This window comes from Ixodes scapularis, unplaced genomic scaffold (genome assembly GCF_016920785.2).
Source record: "Ixodes scapularis isolate PalLabHiFi unplaced genomic scaffold, ASM1692078v2 PGA_scaffold10__122_contigs__length_95168666, whole genome shotgun sequence".
Classification (NCBI taxonomy): domain Eukaryota; kingdom Metazoa; phylum Arthropoda; class Arachnida; order Ixodida; family Ixodidae; genus Ixodes; species Ixodes scapularis.
Window position 1 is genome coordinate 84,167,300 of NW_024609836.1, and position 15,385 is coordinate 84,182,684.

The 15,385-nt window shown below is 44.5% G+C and overlaps 1 protein-coding gene across 1 annotated transcript in view; it reads left to right on the top strand.

Annotated features, from left to right (window-relative positions):
• Positions 1 to 364: 364 nt before the first annotated feature.
• The window catches only part of LOC8023683 (nucleoprotein TPR), a 95,480-nt gene continuing 80,459 nt past the window's right edge, over positions 365 to 15,385 (top strand). Inside the window, exons 1-4 of the mRNA XM_040499998.2 lie at positions 365 to 527; positions 6,407 to 6,511; positions 7,334 to 7,407; positions 8,954 to 9,050. Coding sequence (XP_040355932.2) covers positions 371 to 527; positions 6,407 to 6,511; positions 7,334 to 7,407; positions 8,954 to 9,050 — 433 coding nt within the window. The 5' untranslated portion in view covers positions 365 to 370. The remainder of the gene's footprint in view (positions 528 to 6,406; positions 6,512 to 7,333; positions 7,408 to 8,953; positions 9,051 to 15,385) is intronic.

Here is a 15,385-nt window from a genome sequence, read left to right on the forward strand (position 1 = left end):
CGACGCAGCACTTCGGGGTGCTACACCTCTTAGGTCAAAAAAGGTGCCAAGGAAGCTTTGATCACGCCTGAGACCGGCGAAACTTGCTTTCGACGAGTTGTACCCTTTTCCTGCGGCACTGCACTTTCGTATACATATTTTCAACGGCACGTATCACTGCTTACTCCGGTTCTTAACAAAACGTCTTCGGCGAATGACGATGAACAAGTAGAAAACGTGTCTTCAGCACGCTTTCGCCAGGCTCTGCAACGCTAGCCGAATTGTGATTTGGCCGCATGCAAGATGGCCCTCCTGTGGCCGCTTTCGCGGAGTGGGGCGGTGGGGAAGCCAACGTAATTCAATCCAATCCAAATCTGATGGCGGCTGCAGCATGGCGGATCTCGTCACGCTGAGCAGCGTTCTGGAAGCCGACGAAATTCAAAAGTTGGACGCCGACTGCAGGACGAAACTCGAGGACTTCGTGACTGGGAGCTTAAGGAACGTCGAGGCGCTTCGGGAAGAAAATGCCCAGCTCAAGGCGCGTTGCGGTGAGTCCGTTTCACGCATGACAGGACGCGGGACCGCCGGTATTGTTCGCGGGGAAGCACAAGTTATGACGGAAATTTAAGGTGCACCAGCTCATGACAAATGTTTAAAGCGGAGGAACCGTGCAGTTGTCATGCTGAGCAGGACCAACGTTCTAGGACACTTGGCTGCGTATGCACCCAAATGTTCTCGAAAACAAAAGGTGAGGCCGGTAACCGGCGTAGGTTTTTCTTGTTTTTGTAAGGAATGTTTAGGTAACTTGTCAAGTCAGCTAAACATTCTCGCGGCCGGTGAACTTGTTGGAAAAGCTGTAAGCTGTTCAAGCGTGCCTGTTCGTGAATGCTGCGCCGCAGCATAGTAGTACGAAACTTTGTGCGTCGGGGAAACCTTCTTTTGGCTACAGGGTACTACAGTTGTAAAGGGTGCTCGCGTCACCAGTTTTGTTTGACGTCGTTTCGCTTGCGCTTTAGAGCTCCAGTGTTCGTAAGCTGAGTGCCACTGGATTTCTCTGTTTTACTTTTCGTAGATATCACCCTGAAAGCTTACGGCTCTATTGGCGGCGTGCGCCACTGATCTCTATGTCTATTTGCTGGATCGCGTTTGACCAGGGGGGCTATGTTCGACAAATGTTTCGTTTCTCCTAAAAAGAAACGGAAGTGACGGAACTGACAGTATCGCGTCTGATTGGCTAGAGGCTCAAATGACGATAGAGGAAACTTTCGTTTTTTGAGCCTCAAACCAATCAGAAGCGATATCGTCGCTTCAGTCACTTCCGTTTCTTTTTAGGAGAAACGAAACATTTGTCGAACATAGCCCCCCAGCTCCTCCTATGGACCGGAATGCGGTCACTGGCGGCCATCTTTAGGTAGAGTTATATCATCTCTAGCCATCATAGTAAAATGGCGGACAGCGCAATGGCGGCAGGCTGCCCTAAAAATAGCCGTAGATCTAGTACACTGTACCGTGGGTGACATTTCGTGCTTGATTGAAGTTTTTCGACGAAGCAGATTCTTGAAACCCGGCGTGAACGGTAGCCTCATCTTTGAGGACCCGGCAAAAGTTCTACGAAAGCGCAGCACCGGGGGAAAGCAGCGCAGCTCGCATCAAAAGCAGACTCCGTACCGTCGTCTGCTTTCGATGCTTCTTTTGATGCGACTTTCGATACGTGCTGTGCAGCTTTTCTCCCGGTGCTGCGATTTCGTGAAACTTTTACCAAGTCCTAAAAAACCAAACTACTGTTCACGCCGGGTTTCAAAAACATGTTTCGTCAAATAATTTTAATCAAGCACGCAATATCACACACGCTAATTTGACCGCAGCCTGCCAACTCACCTGCCAAAACCATGGATGGATGACAGCGGCTGCAGCAGCTTACATCGGCTAGAGGTGATATAACTCTACTTAAAGATGGCCGCCAGTGACCGCATTCGCGGAGCGGGCAAACGCGATCCAGCAATTGTCATAGAGATCAGTGGCGTGCGCGAATTGCAAGGGGCACTTCTTTAGCTATCATCATCATCGTTTGTGACGTCACGGGTAGGACAGGCTGGGACTAGAACACTATATAGCTCCTTCGGAGCAGAGTAGCGCAATCGAGAACGCCATCTCTCAACGACTAGCGGCGAACGCCCGAGGGTTCCAACTCTGGTCACAAATGCATGGGGAACGTGAGGAAATCGCCGTTTGTTGAATATTTTGGGGATGTACAGAACGACAATAATTTTTCACGTAATAAAGGAACAGTTTATAACAGGGCCGTACCCAGAAAAAAATTTCGGGGGGGGGTTTTCGGGGACAATGGTGGCCATTTTGAAAGTGTCTATCGTCTTATTTTCGCCTATGAATCATGTGCATCGGTGGCATATAATGGAGAGTTACAGCAAACCGGAGAACCGGTCTTGGTTCGGTACCCGGTAGCCGACCGGCGCCACTGCGCGTGCGCAGAGGTGGAGATTAACATAGGCTGGCTGCCAGTGCACCGACCAGGGCTGTACCCAGAAAAAAATTTCGGGGGGGGGTCAGAACCCCCTAACCCCCCCCCCTGGTTACGGCCCTGGTTTATAATAATTTGCGCTAAGTTGTGTGCCATGTAATAATGTAATTTGTTTAAAAAAAATGTCTGAACGGCATCGTGCAGCAGACGACGCGGCGACGTCACACCGTTCACGTGACCCGCTCCGGCCAATCCATAAACTCCATCTCCGCTGCGCAAAACAATCGTCTGCTTCAGACGCCATAGCCGTGGAAATTGCCTTCTCAAAGTTTTCACATGGATTCAATATTATTAAAACTTTGATAGAGTGTTTAGTACTTTACCAACTTCACGACAGACTAGTTTCGAAAAGTGTCAACTCGGTGTTTATTTTTCAATCAGCCGTGTTGAGTCGATCTCCATGTATACTCCCATAGGGCTGGCCGCCTCCTGGAACCCTTAGTACCACGTGACTCGCGCCGAGCTGCTCTGTCGGCCATGTTGTCGGTAAAACACGCGGATCAAAGGATTGTGCTACTGTGCTCCGTAGGAGCTATATAGTGCTCTAGCTGGGACAGCCTGCAAAAAGATCTAGGATACCTCGGCTCGTCAGCTCACTTCATGCGCTCTTTGGGTAACGCGCGGCAAAGTCCGTTTTACACATTGTTTCTGCTTGGTGAAATTATATTTGTAGTAGGACCTTTTACCAAAGCTTGAAACCGTGGGATGCATAGTCTTGCTAACAAACACTCTTGGCGTTTAAGTGCCATTCACTTATATGCAACCAAGTAAGACCGAGAGAGACCAGACCGGTTTTAAGCCTCTTGCGACGTTTTAGGACCGGATGCGCTGCTGTGGAGCTGGTTTTAAGATGTCGTAAGGGGCTTAAAAACCGGTCTTGTTTTTCTCGGTTGTACGCAGTTGCAAGAGTGTGAACGGGCCTTTAGGTGCCGAGTCGCTGGGATGGTGGTGTGCTGTTCCCTACTCCTGTACAAAAAGCTGGATGAAAATAGAATATTCAGCGTTTTACCGCACTACAACGTCTGCCACGGCGAATAGGGTGTATATTTTTATTATGACCCACAAAATAGAATTGAAAAAGAAATGTTTCATCAAATTGAAAATAGGAAAGCGATATTCGAGAACCTCTCGCGTGTGTAGTAAACACTTCAGTGAAAGCGACTCAGTGTATCCTGTTCGTTCCAGTGTGTTCTTTGAGTGCTATTAGTTCCAAGTTGATTTCAGAAAACTGGCAGGAAGAAGCGGTGGTTGGCATCTGGAGTCGTTTCAATTAAGTCCCTGCTTATTAAACCGGTCTGCGCGATCGGTTGAATAAGCCCCTCACAATCAAAGTCTCAAATCTAGTAAGTCGGTGACACTCCAGCATCCCCAAAAAATGAGGTGTACACCAATTGCTATGAATTACGATTTTATTTATTTTAGTTATTTTTTAATTTTATTTTGCGGACCCAAAGCACATAACGCGTGATGCGCTTCTCAGTGAAAGATCTTAAATTTATAAACAATTCTTAGTAAAAATTGGATAGAACAGATTAATCAATCGCCTGAATTTGCCGGGCCATGTATGACAATTTAAGAATTTGTAAACGTTTCTGCTTTTTCTTCGAGCAGACGTCGCAATATGACAAAATTCTTTGCCACGTATTCGATGTGGGAGGAGCTAAGCGTGAGCTCGAGTCACGCTTGGATAGAAGTGTCGGTTCTGACAAGCTCAATGTAGCTTAAACAAGTTTGTGATGCTTTGCAACACGACTGTGCGCACGTGCACAGCTAAGAAGACATAACGACATTTACTCTGATGAACATAAAATCTTTTTTCTAGAGCAGCCTCCACATATTCGAAACTTCAAGACGTAGAGAGGCTGTAAATAGCCCTGACGCATGCCGCACAAGCTGTAATGTGAAGCTCCAGGCTTGCTTTTGAACATTTTAAAGTTTCTTTAAATATAGAAAAACAACTTCGAGGCACTGTTTTTCGTTAGAAAGATCCCCCACAACAACATCATACACGTTTGTTTAATAAAAAAAAACAGCGTTCTTAATCGGCATAGATGTGAACTAACGTAGCCACTCTGTGCTTTGCCTTAGCGCGTCGTCTGCTCGCGTTCTACCAGCTCTGTCACGGGAGGGCTCCCAAGAGGTGGCGCCAACAAAACATCTCAACGCCAATTAAAAAAAAAAAAAAATAAAAAATAAATAAATAAAAAAGATGATGTGTGGAAATGGTTTGCCATTTAAAGATTACCTAATTGCTTTTGTGTGTAAATTACCATCCAGAGCTCCGTGACATTGCAGTAAGGTTTTTTTGTGACTTTAGAATTTCGGAGCATTTCACGATGTGCTTCGAAATTCTTTTTTTGTGTGTGTCCCCTGATGAAATGAAGCACCCAACTTCAGAATAATTCAACAAAAATACATTAAACAGGGCAATTCTTTCTAGTTTTTATGTTAATACCAACATGCTCACCTCAGAGTATTGCAGACATCACAAATAAATAGCTGGTGCCACTTTGCAGTCCGGAGGACAAAGTTAAGGGTTTGATTCTGGGTGGTTTCTTCCTCAAAGAGTCTTCCGGGCGTCCCTCATAGCCTCAGTTGCTTTGCGACGCAAAATCCCAACATTTTCTTGGGTCCTCTAGCAAAATGCTTTGTAAGCTGAGTGATGACAAGGGATACTTCAACGAAATTTGAAATATTCCCGTCGTGTTCAAAAATAGGTTGAATATGATCCACAATATCCGTAAATGACAATCGCACGTTTGTATTTTGATCTTGGTGGCTGTATTTTTCGTTATAAACGGCCCACTCTGGCAAGCGCTCGGAGAAGGCCCAGTGGAGACCACGTGACATCCAACGCAATCGTGACGTAGGTCGTCTCAAGGCGAGCAAAGCTACGGCAAGGCTGACGTCGAGAGGATGGCCTAGTCATTCCAGCCACTGAAGCGGCTGCTTTTGTACGAATTTTGAGTGACGGGTTAATCTTCTATAATCTTCTAGGGGGACAATAGCGACTTCTGCGACACACAAAAAACATTCTCGGGAAGAGGGGAGTTCCTTGTTCTCCTCTTATCTCGTCGTGGCCGGAGACGAGACAACCTCCATCACTAGCTGTCAAGGTTCCTAGACGAGCATTACAAACGAGGTGTTAGCGACATCCACAAGTGCTCTGTGCTAATCGTTTAATTCGTTTTAAAATTCCTTTTCGAGACTTTTTTAACAAGATATTGGTATGTTCCATGTGATACTGCTCTTTTGAACACACATAGACCAAAAAATGAGCGCCGAAATTTCGTTGTAGTATCTTTTTAAAAGGGTGTACCTTGAGGCCTATTTTTTAGTTTTCTAAGAGTACAAAATGTCCACAAAGAGTTTGCATTTCTTTTCCAAAGCAGAAATAAAATATGCATTGTCGAACAATCAGTCTATGCCCAAATGTAACGCTAGCGATCTGCACCAGATGGGGGGCAAAAACCTTGGAGCTTGCTGCTATCTGATTAAGAAGTTACATGCGATTTTTGACATTTTCAATGAGGAAATGAGGGCCGATGAGGCCTATGCATGCATGAACGTGAATGGTTACTGGAATAACTGGAATGTTAATGGATACTGAGAATTGTTTAAAAAAAATGTTCAGATAACGGCAAGCTCTGAAATTTTGGCATCTTGTCTGGAGTGCTAGTGCTGCATTTGGGTGGTGACTAAGCACTTGGCAACGCAAAGTATATTTTTGGGCGAAAAAAACAAAAACAATATTTAGTAATTAGTAAATCTTTTAGTGTGTTTCTTTTCACCAGGGAACTGCTTAGGTTTTCCACTGCCCATTGCAAGGTTCTTCTGCAGTGCAGAACATTATGTTGACTGCATTTTTTTGTCCTTTTTACAACCCAGAGCACAGTGCGTTCCAGCTGGAGTCTGCACTTGCGGATCACAGCCAACAGCTCGTGGCATCCAGCGAAGCCCAGGACCAGCTCAAGAAGGAAGTGGCCGACCTAAGTAAGGATGCCTTGAGATTCTCGCATAAAATATTGGCTAGGTGGCGCAACCCGCCACCCGATCCACTGGGTTTAGCCATATGCACCATCCATCCATCGATCCATACCCTAAAAACAAACGTTGGATCGCACGAGTCAGCCAATTGCTACTATACCTCTTCGGCATGCACGGTAGCCATTAAATTTGCTGATGGAATGTTTTCTAAAATGATTTGGAATAATTATGTACTGTCACCATCCCAATTGCGTTACTGGCTGTTAGGTGCAAATTTATTTTTAAAAAGCATTTGTGTGCAGAAGAGAGGTTTTTTGTGTATTCTTCAGAGCGCTTCATAACGCCCATAAGAACTGTGTTGGTGCAAAGCACTTGAATATAGTGCCTTGACACTGCCCTGTCAGTCATGGAGTTGCATCTTGGCTGGTAAATACGGTCAAATTTAAATTGAGGCTGGAAGTCCATTGCTAGGAATGTCAGCTTGGAGGCCCTGGAAGTTGCGTGGGTTGTTTCAGTCTGCATCTGCACGTTCGGTTCTGCTTTAAATTTATGCGGTATCTATGGTTATACAAAGTGTGATTCATCGCATCGACCATCTTTGTTCATGAATATGCACCTTACGCAACTTATTACTTACAGCCTTATTGAGACCGCAGAAAAGAGCAGTAAAGCCCCGAATAACCATTTTTGAGTTGCAGCATGTTTTTTTTTTGTTGGTGTGCCTTCTTGGGACATGTATCCGTACAAGCCTAGGCATGCACAGTACCTTGTCGGAGGCCTTTGAGAAGTTTGTGTGACAGAAACTTTGGGGGCCTTGTATTCGTGCAGATGCCAAGCTAGGAAGATGCCAGGTCGAGCTCCAGGAGTCCAAGACGAGCCTGGCAGCCACCAAGGCAGACCTGGTGAGTGCCACAGATTTGTCGTCTTTCCGATGAACCGGAAAGGAATGGGGCGTCTCAATTAAAAAAAAAAGTGCCTAAACGCTGCTGCCTGGCTTTGTTCTCACGAGGCTATGAATAGTGTGCCACTGTTAGAACAAAAGCGGGGATCAAGTTTCGCAGCATTTTCATTTTTAATTGACGGGTTTTGGGGCCACTTTTAGACGCTTGTGTGTCACCTCGTTCATGCTCCTACGAAGCTTTAAATCTGCGTGAAGTAGCAGTCTCGTAACTTAAACTATTTATCGCACAATTCGGTCTTGAGAAAGTGGCGTATGGTAGCATTGATAGACTGTTTCTTGATTTGACGTAATCTCAAAGGAAAGCCAGATGTTACGAAACCAATAACCAAAAAGGCGAAAACGCACAGGTCCGGGTACTTCACTCATTTAGTTGCCTCTCTGCGTTTGCTCAGTCTTTAATGTTTCCACACTGTCAAGAAGTAGCCAGCTGACTACGCCTTTAACTAACTTCTCCATTATTCTGGCTGTGATATGTGCTCAGATCTAAGATGCACACTTTTCCTCAATCCTACGAATAAAGTTAGCTGACACGAATGTGCAGCATGTGTTAAGCTGCGTTCGGCCTTTATATGTGAGGTTTGCTGAACTCATCGTACATAGTACACACACAATAGACGCATTCTTGGTGACACTATGGGTCATGTGACATCTTGAAATCAGGTCACGGTGCCTTGTGACATCACGTATTAAACGAGGTCACGCCGACAACGTGCTTCGACCTCCGTCACACCGACATCACGTGAACACCGTCCACTGTGTTGCCCGCAAAATTTGTGATTTCTGTAATACATTATCTTAATTCACTTCCGTGACAGATTTCCGTATAGCGGGACAGAAGTCTGCTAAACTTGGCAAGTTTGCAATGGTGTTATCGTGGCATTCTTTTGTGTCGTTAACGTTTGTCTCATGGAAGCGGGCCCTATAACTGCAGTTCCGTGTTTTCGGTAACAACCGATGAACCCTGATAATTAGCGCCCGTGCTGGTTTTATCGAAATCGGGGAAAACTGAAAATTCCCGAATCATAGCTGTCCTTGAATGAAAAAAAAAAAAACCATGTTTCACAAGAAGAAATCTTTGTCCACAGCTTTATTTTGTATTGACTCAGAATGCAGCCCCCAGTAAACTGTCTGCGAGGCTTTTTTTTTTTTTGCTTGAGAATTACACATTTTGCTTATTTTTCTTATCGATACGGGCACATTTTTCAAGTATATTTGAGACACGTGCATGTTCGCGCAAAGTTAGGGAATCCTATTTACTTCAACATATGCTTCGATTGATCCCACTTTTTTGCCCGACACCAAATAGTGGTAGCAAATAGCATGGAATCTGCGATAAAAAGTAAATCCAGAAAATATTGTCTCTGAATTGGTGACAAAATAAACCTTGAAAACACTGAATCCTACCTGTAACATATTCTCAGAGGGCTAGGCTCTGTCGTGAACGGGGGTGTTGGCACGTCTTGTATCATGTCGCACGTTTTTCCCAGGAGCTTACCGTGAAGAAACTGGACCAGGTTTCCCGGGAGAAACAGGAGCTGGTCGGGAAGCTGGAGAAGAGCGCGGAGGAAGCGGCGAGCCTGAACGGTACGCTCTCCGCCGGTTTCCCTCCGCACCCCTCGTCTTGTCAACATCTGGACCTGGATGACAAATCAGCAGCTCTCTTTATTTGTTCGGAAAGCACCTCGCTACGGGCAAGGCGTCGTCGCTATCTCAATCGTTAGCATGAGCCTGGGTGGGATTCGTTCGACACAAAGGTATGGAGCAAAGAGCCTAGTCAAGTCGACAGAAATTGCTTTTTTTTGCTCGTGAGAAACTGCATTAGATCGAAAAGTAACTTCGATCTGCGGTCTACAACATAGAATGTTTCTGTACCAAAGTTAGATTTTTGTTTTCAGAAAAGGTGTTTACGTCATTGGTACCTTTGCCACGTCAGTGCTTTAAATGCTCGAAGGATGGGTACAAGAATACTTAAATTTTGCTTCAGTATTTTCATATCGACTGCATCAGGCTTCACGAAGAAGGAGGTTCTGATATCTTGGACCAGGATATATCTTGACTGTATCAGGCTTGACTTTCAAGAGGTTCTACCGAATTACAGCTAGAAAAAGAACCTCTCGCTGAGCCGCAGAATGGCAGATGACGTTCCGCCAAGAGGCTTATCTTCTCCCGATAGCGGCGCGTGTTGCGACCAGGGTGTCGAACCGGAACCGAACCGAACCGAAAACCGGAACCGAACCGTTATTTTTAGCCGAACCGGAACTGAACCGAACCGAAATCTTCGCCGCCATCTTGGAACTGAACCGGAACCGAACCGAAAAAAAATATAACGGTAACCGGTTCAAAACGGTTCAAGGTATTCTTTTTTCGTTTTTGTTAGTATCATAAAACGAACATATGGGAATATGAAATTGGCGGCTGTATTTCTATCTATTGTTCGAATTGTCACATACAGAATTGCAATGTATGGTAAACTGTGGGTTTTCGTGGCGCTTTTGTACTGGCACTATGATTAACCCTGTGTCACGTTGTCACGTGACGTCATGGTGTCAATACATGCTGTCAAGTAGTGTCACGTGACTCACTGCGTCAAGTCGATTTAATTTGAGAAAGTCACTAGATGTATTAACCTTGTTGACAGCGTGACGTAACATGATATCACGATTTTGCACCGAGTCACGTGACACCGTGACGTAAACAATTTTCATAGCCCCGAATCGAGTGCTCAAGTTCATGCCAATCAGCATCGCTGAACATTCGGGGAACGGCTTGTGTTCAATTAAAGATGATAATAGCCCAACTCTAACAATATCTGAAGCTCCAGCCCAAGCTTTTGCTTTCTAAACCCTAGCGCTTGACTATGATGAACACTGACGGTATATAATTAGCGTCAGATCACGTGGCTGCTTGTTCAAATTGCGAGTTGAGGAGGGGATCGACAGCTATTTGTTTCTTTATTTTCTTTTGCATCTGCTATTTTTTTTTTTTTTCGTTTCGCAAGCTATCAACGTCAGGAGTTACTTCTTAACAGTATTTATTGAAAGTACAAAAACAAATGTTGCACGACCAATTTTACATTATTGAAGCACTCAAAAATGTTTTCGTTATTGGGGAGGAGGAGCGACCGTGACGCCCCAAGCGGTTAGCTTTAGAACTACACGGATGGGGACAATAAATACAATGACTCAGCGCTCGGCCGGCATAACCGAACGCGGCGTCAGCGTTCGGCTGGAGTTCGTGTTCTCCGGTGAGGAAGAGGACAAGCACCACGGATTTTGGCCAAGCAATGGCCAATTTCTGGCGATGGTCTTTTGGCCAGTGGCCAGAGAGTGGCCATTCATTGGCCAATGGTTGGCCGATGGCTGATGGCCAGTGGCCATTGGCCAATGGCCAGATAAAGGCCAGTCACCGGCCAGTCTCTGGCCACTGTCTGGCCACTTGGCCAAGGACCACAGCCAGCCACTGGCCGATGACTGGCCAACTCTGTGCTGCTTGGGGGGGCTCTTTTGTTTCCACTCCGGCCTGCATGAACAATGCAGCATGCATGGTCCCAGCTCAGCACAAAAGCCGAAGTGGGCCCAGCTAGCATTCTCTGAGGATAGATCCGATACTTAACGTCGCTTCGTCGATTGTTAGTATTTTTTACATTAAATTGTGCCTTGCGCTTTATTGTAGAAGATGACATGGACATGCACATAAGGCCTGTGTGCACGTGCAGAGGCCTTGTGTTGAGTAAACACCTAGGTGTGTGGAAACAAACGGGTAAGAACGCCCCCTATAGTTCGATCGCCTGCCCAATTTTTGAACTGTACAAAAAAAATACTTGAAAGAAAAACAGAAAAAAAAATATTGACCTCAGAGGGAGAGCCGAACATTGGCAGTCGCTTTAAGGCTGTGTTCCAAATCTTACCCAAATGGATCCGAGTTACTCCCGCGGGTCATGTCACGTGACATCACAGATTGAAAAGTGCTGGACGCGGCTAGGTTTTGGAATGCCAGAAAACAAAACCCTTACTCTGGAGTAAGATCATGTAAATTTTAAAACACGGCCTAAGTCTCACACGAGCGTCGTTCTCAAGGTTTCTACCACCTCTGTATTTTGCTTAAAGGAACAATACAAATATTTCTATACATTCACATAACGCTGCTTAAAATCACTTCCTAACGTTAATAACTAAATAAACTTGGCTTTGCTCTTTTTTTTTTAGGCAATGGCAGTGGCCAAAAAATTAGAGAAATATGAGCATCGTTGATCCCCTCAACTCGGAGCCAGAAGCGGCCTCCTGGCCTGGTACCTATCTGAGGCCGCCAACGTTAATCATGCCCCCTGGTGGGGTTGGAAAGGAAAAAACGCCTGCTGGAGCTCCAGGCATTTTTAGAGTTCGGCTAATCTCATCACCGCAGTGGTTGGACACAAGCCACTGCCCGAGTGTCCGCCGAGGCATTGATTGTTACGAGCTGATGTACAGTGCTCACGCAGTTCTCGTGTCTCATCCATGAGCCGCGCTCGACTGTCGTCAGGCGGGTGGGTTCGATCCCCCAATTACGTCGTCAAGCTTTGCGAAGACAATACTGAAAGATATAGTTCCCTTTTATTCTCGTAATTCCACCGTGACAAGGGAACTTCTGGATCAGTGGCGGCCTGTGCGAGTATACTTGGGTCAGACTAGGACGAATACGCCTCTGAAAATTCATGAACATTCCAACCCGATATCATTTGATGACCGCTTTAAACTTTGCGGGGTGCAAAATAATACAAAAAAAAGCAATGGAGGGTTGCTGTTAACAAGTGACAAATAAAATTGTGGATTTAGCACACACAAACGGAGGAGGCAATTCCTCAGGAATACTTTCAGCCTTTCCACCTTGGTGAAGAAGGAAGACCAGCGAAGCTGTACTATGGTGGGAATGAAGTAATGGGCCGGCCGCAAGTCGGCAAGCCAGAGTGCAAAGACTGGAGAGGTTGTCGCCATCAATGCGCGACGGCGGCAACCAGACAACCGGGAAGCCGGTTGTCTGGTTGCCGCCGTCAATTATAGATGGCGGTAGCTGTCAAGAGTTTTGTGTCATTATTTGTTTGCTGACTGACATGATGGGAAACTGACCCTTAATAGCTCCGATGTAAAAATCAGCGCGTGTGTGTGCGTGAGTGTGTGTGTGGGGGAGGGGGGTAGTTTTAAAAACATACTCTGTTGTAAAGAGGTTCCTCCTTCCCTCATCTTTGGCGGAGACCAAAAAGCGTGGGCCCGGAAACTACTTTGTTTGCAAAAACACTCTTGCCAAAAAGCACGTTTTTGTCGTGCCAGACGGTTGCGCAGTTCCTCGCGAAGATGCACTACGAATAATAATACGTGCCTTTCAAATACTTGGCTTTCACTGAGCTTGAACCTCCTGCAGCGTGCATTTTGCATCATCGAATTTGATTTTCTTAGCAAGAAGCCACAATGAATATTAGCATATAGTATGATGACGTCACGTGCATGCCATGCTAAACAGTTCAGCTTTCTGGTGAAATGTGATGTTCGCAACACTAGCAATAGATGTCCTACTTGTAAAGTTTTCCAGTATTTATTGCAGTCTCGCGATGATAGATGGCAGCCCAGAAAAATGTTAGAGCGCATGATTATTGAAGCACAGTGTTGTAAAGCGAGGGCCCAAAACAAGTGCAGGTAAAACCGAATGTAACATTAGCCTCGCGAGGTAGTATTTTGCGAAGTTTCGAGCTCATGTAAGCTGATGAAATGAGATTTATATTAAGATTTTAAGAATTTCATCGGTCCTTCGCGCTATTCGTGCAAAATTATTAATTTCATTGCGTGCACCTTTACGCATCTCTTTTTGCAGTAAGGCGTTCTGTAAGAGATTATTTAGGAAAATACCATTATTTTCTCTTTTTTTAACATTTCGAGTATTTGCTTTCAGATCTGTCATGTGAACACAGAGTCCTTTTTAGCGTACCCTACAACCCGATGTTTCACACTGCCAATCAGCAAACAGAAAAACACTTTTACGCAGACTCAACAGCTCGCGTAGTTTCGAGTATCTTCCTTCCGTGTCGGTCTCAAGCGGTTATGTGAACTTTTAAGGTAATATTTATTGATCATTATAAAAATATATTGCATTGCTAACTGACTATTTGACAACATAAATAAATGGCCGACCACCCAAAAGCTATGCCCCCCAAAATTATTTGAACTGTGTTCTGCCAATCTTTTCCGGCGTTTGTATCCTCGACAGGCACGTTGAAGGTTATTTGGGACAGCTTTACATACATTTCTGATTTTGAAGCTAATTTAAACAACAATTTGTTCCTCACAAATATAACTTCTTAAACATATAGAAGCCTGTTATTGCCTCTTCTATATGGTAAACATTGCTTTAATGTGTCTCTGGGCTGGACAAAAACAAAGTAAACAGGGGCGCGCGCGGCTGAACCATGACGATTACGCACGCAAACTGTCAGAAAATATCCAATTAAGTAGCTGCCATGCCGAGAAAAACTTTAAATACTACTTCGTTTTACTTAATAAAGAAGGTACTTTGGGGGACGCTTAAGCTTCGGCTTTAAAATCGCCTCCTTACTTGCCGCGCAAGCGTGCCTCGGTTGCCTAGTCGGGAGCGTCTGACTCGCAACCGAAGGGTCGTGGGATCGAATCCCTCCTAAAATTCTTTTTTTTTTCTTTAAGGCAAAGAGAAATTATTAGAGACATACGGCGACCTGCAATTCACGTTACATGTCATGTTTTAATCACTTTCATTCCATGCGTGATGTCACGTTTCACGTGAGCATTGTGAGTTGTTTGAAATTCTTGAGCGAGGGCATGTAGCTCTGACGTCATGACCTTATCGACCATTCAGGATTTTCCAGTCACGTCACCGAAATCGACTTTTCTGCGACATGAGCTTCTCAGTGCTATTGCGTTAAAATAATCAATTAGCAAGGGTGATACTCATTTGCAAATTAAATTGACCGGCCTCTTGTCAAGAGCAAACCTCAATAGCCAGGCTATGCCAGCTTATCCTGTATAAGAAAATGTTAACTAACGTGGGCAAGCGCTATTTTGGGCAAGATTCGATCTGAGTGCGAATGTGCATATAGATTAGACTGAACAATTTTGATTGCTCCTTGCTGCACGATTAGCCGCATGCAGTGCGGTGCTGAGTGTCAGCAATGTTTGGTTAAAACAACAAGCATTTTGATTGACGCTCGGCATTTCTTTAAAAAAATAGACTGAAGGGGATTATCCTAGAACTTTCGTGACATTTTGAAAATTTCATTGCCTTTTGCTTAGTTGTGTCGTCATCATATACATATATATATTGTGAAACATATTTAGTAAACAATATTTCATGATATATATGGCCACGAGGTGCCCATTTCATAATTTTGTGCAGTAATTAATTCCTTAGTTCGAGGACACAATCACGATTTAACTTTTAATACTGCGACACAAAGTTGTACCAATCAAGGGTATTTTTGGTGACCATGCCACACTTGGCGTCAACATTTTATACTGTGTGAATAAATCAGCTTGAATTTTAGAGTTTTACCTAAACACAAAGAAAGGACAGGAAAAGACAGTATAGTACTAAATTCCAAGCTGATCAATTTTTTTAGGTATGTACCAACAAGCTCAGCTCCTTACTGTTATACTGAAACATTTGGATTCAGGTAAATATATGTTACTGGTAATGTGTATGTTATGTCGTATGAACACGCCGTTATGTATGTTAAGAAATTTAAAAAAAAATGAATTTCATATTTTTGGTTTTTGGAAAAAAGTTAATTGCACAGATGAGAGGAGAAACTATATAGTTGATTGTTTCACGGCGTAAATAGTGTATAGTGTCAGAACAACGCGGAAAATATATTATCAATTTAGTGGTTCAAACCGGTTCGAACCGGTTTGAACCATTATTTT